Genomic DNA, 9,471 nt, shown 5'->3' on the forward strand with positions numbered 1-9,471 from the left:
CAAGAGCTGGACTGAGTTTATAGATTTGGCATGTGACTTACTCAGCCTTCTAACTGTTACATCTTTTGAAAAGTACTAATGGGAGATTTACTTAATTCATTTTACACAAGCCTTTTAAACTCAAAGAGGCAAACCCCTAGCAGTGGCACTGTGTTCTCATGTATTTATGGGGAGAAATACAAAAGCACCGGGAAGATACTTTTCCAAGAAATTGTAAAATGTAGCTATGTAGCTTGACCAGTCTTCCTGAAATTGCCTGCTTATCACTTTATTCCTGTATATTAACTTATGTAGACACTGAATCTGAACTTTTAAAAATATTTACATGTTCATATTCTTGGTCTGGTTTTATTTTTTGGTTTTGGGGTGTTTTTTTGTTTGGTTTGTTGGGGTTTTTTTGGGGTTTTTTGTGGGTTTTTTGTTTTGTTTATTCTTGTTCTTGAAGCAAACCTCTTCTACCCTAATGAATGGAAAATAAGAATCTCTAGTAGTTAAGCTCCTGCATAGCAATGTCCATGAGAAATATTTCCTCCCAGTTCCACTGAGGTGTCTGTGTGTCTTTCTGATGCTGTGTCAGACTGTCTTTTCTAGAGGCATTACTGTGTTACAGCTGGGTGTGAAGCTACTGGTCTGAACAAGGCAGAAATCTCAGCAGCAGCAGCATCTGGTGTTGAGCACCAGTTCTGTATTCTCTGCTCTCCACATTGGTTTACAGTAGACTGTTATCACATTCCTTCTCTTCAAGTACTGCACAGATTCCTAAAAGGTCACAAAGAACTTGTGGATGGGCAATGAGGCTGACAGAAAATATGGCAGAAGGGGTGCCTGAGTGAGAGGGTCCATCTGGGATGGAGGTTGGCCTCTCTACTCCAGGTGAAAGAAACTTCCACAAGACTCCAACCTCATTGTTTTTTAAAGGACAGATACACTGCTTTGATCTTTTACAGTCTAATGTACAGGAAATACTTAGTCTTATGTTACTTCTCTCCTCCCTTTTTCTTCCTGCCTCTTTCTCCCCCTCCAGAGCACTACGTCTCCTCTCAGGACAAGAGAAAAATAAGGTGACAGGTGTAACTCCAATAGGATATGCAAGTTCTGTATTGAGAAACAGTTCATCAAAGTGAACCTCCACGCCAAAAAATATGAGGAAAGCTGTTATAGGAGCGTGTAAGATGCTGAGATTATATGGAGGAAGTACCACCCAAAGCTGATCTTACACTCATCCATCAGCATCAGATACTGCAGCTGTTAGCAAGAGGTGGGCTTCACTGAGGAAATACTGCTGGTCCTGTGTCTGCTCAGATGCAAGATGGTAAGTACCCAAATAATTTGTTCTTTTCCAAATGAAAGAGAAATTCAGCAGGTTTACAGTCCAGTTCCTATAAAGAGAAGGAAAAAAGACCAGCCCACAAAACAACTGTGTGTGAGCTTTTGAAGTTGTGCCATCAGTAGTGAAACTTAAGAGCTGTTTCAGGCTGTTAGTTTTAAGGAGAAATACCTTATCCATAAAACTGTTAGTCACAGACAGGGTGTTATTTGTGCTAATACTTACTAGAAATTATAGAAACGTACTCTTTTTGGCAAGTAATGCAGTTTAATTGTTTCAAATCTGGATAGGCCTTGTTGCTTCACATAATGCCATTTTATCTGTCCATTCATTGTGTTCTGGTGAAATAGAAAGTAAAGTGCTGTCTTCTAGAGCAGTTAACAGCAGTAAGTCCACTGCAGCGCTTCCTGTGCAATTAATTTTTCTCAGTTTGCCCCTATTTATAGTTCTTGCCCAGTGCAGTGAGTGCCCTTTTAATTTTTTTTTTCAAGACAAGCAATCAACTGAAATATAAATTCCTCTCAGGTATCATGAGTGAATCCAAAAGTAATTGCATTTGTTTGTTTTGTCCTTTGCTTTCTCCTTCAATTTATCTTAGCTAGTGGCTCACACAATCAGTGGCTGTTGCAATATCAGCTTGTTTTATTGAAATACTGTTTGCATTTGGCTCCTACACTTTAGAATTATGATAACTTAATGGCTGTTCTGGAGAGGCATATGGTAAAACAAAACTGATTTCAAAGATCCAACATTTTCATTTATAGAATCAGAAAATACTGATCCTTTTGCAAAATAGTAGTTTTACAGAGTACATTTGTGAAAACCTTTTTCTGTAGAAAATTCAATGCCCGTGTTTTCTTTTGCCATGCAACAGTTGCATTCTGCTATCCCTCTTTATTACAGCTTCCAGTAAAAGCTGTGCAAATCATTCCTTGTAAGTAAGCAAGGGCAGTGGTAAACACAGGAAGAGATTCTTACCCACAGCTAATTCTCATTAGCAAATCATAATTTCATCTCTTTCCCATATTGCATTAATCGATCCAGACTGCAAAGTGTTCTGTGGAAGAATCCTTAACACACACTAGACTGTTTAGAGAACATGCTTTACTTTCCAGAGTCAAACACAAGCATTAGTTCTATCAAAAGCTGCATTTCTCACTGCGTTACGAGCAGAGAGTTTGGCGTTTCCAAGCAGCGTTCTCTGCAGGTTTTCCCAAACCGTGTCCCTGGTTGGGAATGGAGTCCGCAGCGGCGGGAGCCGAGCTCTCGCTGGAGGTGCCCGGCCGGAGGCGGCGGGGAGGGCGGCAGGCGCTGCTGCTGGCGGCGCGGGGAGCGCGGCGCGGTGCGGTGCGCGCCCGGCCCGGAGGGTGGCACTGGCCCTCCACGCACCGCCCGCCCGGCCCAAGGTGCGCCCTGCCCGCGCTGCCAGCCAGCGCCCTCGGCCACGGGTTTGTCAAAATATTGGCACCGGTTCTGCAAGTGGCTCCCGAATGGTTTCGGTGCGATAGACACAGTGCTGTTTGCCCGGGGGTGAGTAAACAAACCCCAGCCTGCTCTCTGCGTTTCCCTTACCTGGAGACGGGCTGGAGGGACTCCTACCGCCCGTGGGTGTGAGCCTGCCGATTTCTGACCGGGATAACACTGGGAGCTGGGCCATGTGTTATTAAGGGCGATATGCCAGAAAGGCCAGGCTTGGAAACCTCTCTTCTGGATGAGAGAATCCTCTTGTATCTCTGTTACCCCTCCACCCCCGTGTGGAATTGTCTATAGGTGTATTTGCAACTTTCATGCATAGCCTACTCAAAATTAAATTGCAGAGTTTAAATATGATTGTCACTAAAACTATTTTGCTATCACATACTTGAACTGCAGGTCGTCTTGATCTGTTGTGTTGAGCTACTCATTTAACAGGACTATGGACAACAGCTGTGTGCAGTGACAGTAAATGGGCCAGGGAAAGTGGTGAAAATGTCACAGATTTTTCTGATGCATTCTGGAGGGACAATGACAATGGTATGGAATAAAGAAATCCCACATCTTCAAGGCAACTTAAAGAATTACTGTTAAGAATTAATAATGTTGGGCACTCAGCTTTGACCTTGCTGTTTATCTTTGAATGACAAAATCTTAAGAACAGAAACAATGAGTGAATCTCTAAGGGAGGACCTAGTTTAAACCCCCAGTTCTGATCGTAGGATTGCATTGTCAAGTCGAGGAATTAGTTAATTCTGAAAGAGGAGAAATGTTTTCCTTTCTTAATTTACATTTTTAAAAACATGTTTATTTGTTTTCCTGCTCAGCTCCCCACGCCTTGTAAATTGTGAATTTCTATTTTGGCTGTGCATGATAAGGAAAATCAGTTTCATTCTACAAGTATGTTAATCATCCTGTAGCTTAAAAATATCAAAGTGTAAACGCTGTAGTTTCTAAAGGGCTTGATCTTAAAATAATTACAGTGATCTGACCATTGCAGCTCTTTAATTTTATAGTATGAACTGAGGGTTTAAAGTGACTTACTGTTGTTTCGCCCCAAAATGAGCAGCAGGTTAAAAAAGTAGTTTTGACAGCGAAATTTGGTGGCAACTGCATTGGATTGTTACTGGCTTGGAAGATCTCAATACTCTGATTACAACCCCGAATGTGCTGCTGTTAAGAGTTGGGTAAAATATACACAGGAAAAAGAGCATTTCAGGGTCTGAGGCGTGCTGATTTGCGGTAATGAAGTATTTCACTACTGGGCTGTCAGGGTTAAACGCTGATTGCACGGAACTGGAACAAGCCCTGCGCTCCGGGCGCTGAGACAGTAGCGAGGTTTGGCCACAGGAGGCACAGCCGGTGTGCGCTGCACGGAGCTTTCCCTAATCCCTGCGGGCTGGGCACGGGAGATGCAGAGCAGCTCCGGGCCGTGTCCTTCTCTCCCCACCCCCCGGCCCGTCCCCGCTTCTGCTAACCCTTCTTGTCTTCTGATTGCATTGATCCGCTGAGAGGGCGCGCTTCTGCTCGGGCAGGGCAGCGTCAGTATTAAGAGATCAGAGCTGGCTTTCTCCCAGCCTACGTGAATGGATTTGGTGTCAAGGGCAAGGAAAGGCAGCTGCTGCTGCCCCAGAGCACCACCCACCCACCTGTTCGCCAGGGAAAGTGTTCCTGGCCCCAGGTGAGGCTCCTGCCTTTCACACTAAGAGTCCCCAGAGCACAGAAACCCTAAACGCTCCCTCTGGCCCAGAGCCTGCCAGGGCTGTACTTACCCTACGCACCAGGGAAGTTTCTTTCTTTCTAATTACAAGTGACTCTCTTAAATTCCCAAGTAGGACCCACAATTTAACTTCTCATTTCAGGGAAGTTTATGCCTGCGCTTAAATTAGAATGTCATCTGATAAGGCACAGTTCCCACAACCACTGTCTTATGACAACTACACATATTTAATGAACAGTGGCTCCAGAGGGTACAGAGTAAGTGTCCCTGGAATAATAAGGGATATTGCATCGCTTCTGAGGGCAAAAGAGAAAGAAGAAATAAACCGTTTCTGGCTTTCAGGAATTTAGATTCCTATTTCAAACTTAATTTAATTCTTATGGAGAAAGTCCCTGTAGGAGCAGCCAAAGTTTAATCAGTAACACTACAGCGATTTAAGTCAATTCTCAGTATCTTAGTCGTATGGAGAAGCTGCTGCAACTGATTAGAAAGCCCATTTCATTGAAATATTGCATGGAAGCATGAAAATTCCAGTGAGGAAAGGCAACAGTCACTTCATCATTTTAGATCCCACGTTAACGCATCATCAACTCTCACACTCAAAGCCTTTCTAGAGAAATTTAATAGTTGGGGCACTAATAACCACCCACAACCCTTAATTCTGAGTGATTATTCCAAGCACAAATTAACAGATCTGGGCCATTACTACCCCGAACTGAATCATTCAGAGGGGTGGGAGGGAAGAAAAAAGGCAATACTCTCTGGGAATGCCTCAGGATTAACTGCTTTTGTACATTTCCAAGCACTTTTGTCAATAGCATCCCTTGTGTATTAAGTTCCTTTTCTTGTTCCTTTGACACTGTTTACAGGCAGATGACTTAGAAGATTGCAATATACACTCAAATAACATTTTCCAAGTTACAAGAATTATTCACTTCAGGTAATTTTATTCTTTATAGTCTCTACATATTTGAATTTTTACTTGATAAATTCATAACAATGTATAAGTATTAAAAAAACCAACAGAAACAACACAAATCAAAGCCAACAGTTGGTCCCCAAAGAATAAAGCAAGCAATCAGTTCAATAAACACACTTGATTTATTTTGTATAAAAAGGGTTAAGTTTACAACTAAACTTTTATAAAAAGTTTAGCATGATTAAGTACATCATTACACTTTTTGCAGAAATGTATATTTCTGCCACTATACAAGAAAACTCTAATTAAAGAGTTCACAAGGTTTCACTCATATATATATATTTATATATAAATATATACACAGCATTCAGTCCTAGGTTTGTGTCAAAAAGGTAATTTCTGACCACAGACTTTCCTAAAAAACTGAACACTGGATCCTTCCGGTACTCACGCTCCACCTTTGGAAAAAAAGGCAAAGTCTGCTTTAAAATGGGCAACTCCTTGTGAGATTTTTGTTTCGCTCCCCACGTTGGGAATAGTATATAAAGGAAGCCTTCCAACTAGGGAAAGGGTATTTAAGAGTCTCTTCATAAATAACTAGGTTCAGTCCAAGTTGAAAAATGGGGTGGGGATAAAGATCAATCTTGATTTTTTCTTCTTTTTTCATTTTAAAAGTTCCTTTCACTTGAACGTGGATTTTCCCCTCCAGATACAGCTGAAAAATAAATTCAGCACCTCAAAAAAGAAAAAAAATCCTGTAGACATTTTCTTGTGCAAAAGAAAAAAAAAATCTCATCAGTGGAACACCTGCAAGAGATTGAAAAGAGGCATATTTAGGAGAATGCTAACAGGGCAGAGATCCGGACAGACTGGCGCCAGAGAGGAAGCCACAGTTTGAACATTTAACCAAACACTCAGAGATTGGGCAAACCCTGGCGTCCAGATGCAACACATACAAGCTCACACACTCGCTCTCAAGAGCACAAATTGAACATAAAAATAACATACACTCCAGGGAAAAGCTAGAAAGAGGATTCTCAGTCCAATCTTTATTTAGATCTCTGTAAACGCAATGTTCAGAGGCGCCAGTCTGCCTCTTAGAGCAATTATTTGATTAAAAGCAGTCACTTATTTAGCTGATAACGCAGACAATCCCACATCACAGAATTCAAGGAATTGTGCCAAGATTCCCAACTTAATCAGTCACTTTGGCCCAGGAAGTTGAGGCTCCAAGAACAGATAAGAATTTGCATTAAGCAAGCGAGCAGCATCAGAGGAGCCTGCGCTGCTGGGTGAACCTTAGCGACACACACACATTTAGGACCTCAAGACTCAGTTATTAGTCTCATTTCTTACTGATTACAAAGGCATCTCCTAATCCAGTTTTAAGACCTATTTTTAGCACTTGCCATTACGCCTCACATTCCCCCAGAAGGCAGTTTTTACACGAAGTTTAGGAAAAAGGCGCCCTGCACTCACCGTTCGATTCAGCCACAAAGTGCTTTGCTGTCGCTTGACATGAGCTCTGAGGGGAACTCGGACGCCTGCGAGAGAACAAGAGCAGGGTGAGGGCGAGGTGGCCGAGCACGCACAGGGAGGCCGGAGCGGATCGTCCGGGCTCCCGCAGCGCTTCCCCCGCGGCGGGAGAGGGAGCGCACCGCTGCCGCTGTCACCCGCCCGCGCTGGGGACACCGAGCGCCGCTCCAGCTCCCGATGCGGCTCGGCGGCGAGCCGGGGACGCGCTTACCTGTAGCGAGAGGATGCTGATGTCTGTGTTGAGCGTGGTCAGAGGAGTTCTGGAGGAAGGGTTCTGCCCGGGTCTCTGGTGGTGCAGGCTGACGATGCTGGGGTGCGAGTCCAAGGCGATCTGCAGGTCCAGGATGTAGTCGATGACGTGCTGCAAGATTTCCATCTTGCTCACTTTCTTGTTCTGCGGGATGCTGGGCACCAGCTCCTTCAGCTTGGAGTAGCAATCGTTCATATTGTACAGCAGGCTCATGGGGTCATCCACGGGGGTCTTGCTCCGGGAGATACCCAGGTTGTGCTCTGAGAGGCCGCTTTTCCTGACGGACCGCACCGGGCTGAAGGCTTTCATGCTGGCAGGGCAGGCGGGAGGAGAGCGCGGTTCTGGCGTGCGGGCTGGAGCCTGAGGAGCGCTGGGCTGCCGCTCTGGCGCTGCCGGAGCTCGCACTGAGGGGAAACGCTGCGCGGCCGCTTTTATACGGCGGCCGCCGCCGGGCCCGGCCCGCGCTCGCTGCCATTGGCGGCCGCCGGCACGTCCATCACCGCGGGGCGCCCTCACTGGTGGGGCCTTCCGCCCGGACAGCCAATGGCGGCGGGGGGCGTGGCCGCGCGCACAGCTGAGGGAGTAAATAGTGTGCGGGGCTGTGCGGACCCGCGCGGGGTCTGGGGTGGCAGTGCCGTGTTCCCGCCGGGCCGGCAGGCACCCCTCCGGCCCTCAGACAGCTTTCCGTGCCCCCTGGCACCCCTCGGGCTCTCAGACACCCTTCTCTGCCCTCAGACACCCCTCCATGCCCCCTGGCATCCCTCCGTGTCCTCTCCCCGTCCGTGCCCGCTCCCTGCCCTCCGCCGCACCCCGGTCTCTGCGCGGGCTCGCCCCGGTGTGCGGGGCTGGCGGCGGCGCGCCAGGAGCGCAGTGCGGGATGCGCAGGTCCCGCTGCAGCGAGGGGTGGCGAGGGCTGAGCCTTCCCCAGGTCACCGTGAATTGGAGCATCCCGGCCGGGTCTGCATCCCAACCCCGTTTTTCTGCCGTCCTCGCTCAGCGCACGGCAGCGAAAGTCAATGGCCGGGTTTGCAGCCAGCGCTGTAGGATGCGGCTGTAAGCAGGAATGAAATAAACCAAGATTAAAATAAAACAAGCCTTTAAACCCCACTGCAACTTTCTGTCCTGGTGAGAACGGGACATTGAGCACCCCAGCAGCCAGGCAGGCGTCACTCCCAGCGCCCTGCTTCCTGAGAACAGGGCTACTTCAGATGATGCTATTAATTGGAGATCATTAAGCAAATCTGCATATTGGAAGTGCATTTACATGTATTACCCTTGAAAGGCTGCTCATCTGCGCCCTATCAGTGCTCGTGACACAGTACTGCCATTAATTATGCATAGATTGTTTCTGGTGACAAATGCAAATGCTTACTACACGCTGTACTTTTAGCAGCTTTTGGTTGCAGCCAATGAAACATCTTCCAGAAACATTCCAGAGGAAAAAGTTTTCGGGGTTTTTCTGTTTTGTTGAGCTGGAGAAGTGACATTGATTTTTTTTTTAAGTTTAGTTCCATTGTATTTTCCTATATTTTGCTTATGCTACCGGCCGTGTAACAAACGGACACAGCTTCCACCTTCCATTCCACACACTACCTAAGGACAGGTCAACTTACAAAAGCATGAACGTATAGACACAAATAATAGAAACTAAATTCTGCACAAATCGCAGCAATTTTCTAATAGTAGAACCACACAGATGCTCAGAGCGCGTTAGTGTTCATTGCAAGCAAAACCGTAGTAAACCCATACATCCATAAAATCAGTGAGGATTGTGCTGCCAATCATAAATATTAAAAGCAGACAAATACTGGATTTATCTGCGCGGTTGTTGCATAGCTACACGAAGGGGGTCGGGGCTGTGAGAGAGGAACACTGCGGACACTTGGAGACAAAGCTGCGAAGAGCCACATCAGGTTTTTTTCCAATTAACGTGGCATTCCTGAGCTGGTGGTTGGTTATTCTCCTAACAGGGCACTTCGGTGACTGTCACACCAGGGTGTTTGCCCCAGGGCTGTTCTCCGGGGTGGACTGGAGGCGGTGCCGAGGCTGACAGGAACACAATTCAACGCGTTTTGAAACGCGAAGGGTGAAAGTGAATCTCGACATTCAATCTGATAGGGAGACAAGTACACTGTTCATGTGCAGTTACAGAGAGTAAATAATAATAAAAAACACCCTGCCAATTAACGACTCACTTAAGATCACGACTTAGGGTGACTTCAACCCTTACATCTGTAAGATACCAA

General features: G+C 46.1%; 1 protein-coding gene across 1 annotated transcript; it reads right to left on the reverse strand.

Annotated features, from left to right (window-relative positions):
* Positions 1-5,602: 5,602 nt before the first annotated feature.
* ID2 (inhibitor of DNA binding 2) lies at positions 5,603-7,613 on the reverse strand. The gene is made up of 3 exons (XM_066545858.1): positions 7,187-7,613; positions 6,919-6,983; positions 5,603-6,246 (listed from the first exon to the last, which is right to left on the reverse strand). Exons 1-2 carry the CDS (start codon positions 7,532-7,534, stop codon positions 6,927-6,929), a joined length of 405 nt encoding a protein of 134 aa, XP_066401955.1. The 5' UTR covers positions 7,535-7,613; the 3' UTR covers positions 5,603-6,246; positions 6,919-6,926.
* Between the last annotated feature and the right edge of the window lie 1,858 nt (positions 7,614-9,471).

The sequence above is a fragment of the Molothrus aeneus genome, chromosome 3 (assembly GCF_037042795.1).
Source record: "Molothrus aeneus isolate 106 chromosome 3, BPBGC_Maene_1.0, whole genome shotgun sequence".
In the NCBI taxonomy this organism is placed as follows: Eukaryota; Metazoa; Chordata; class Aves; order Passeriformes; family Icteridae; genus Molothrus; species Molothrus aeneus.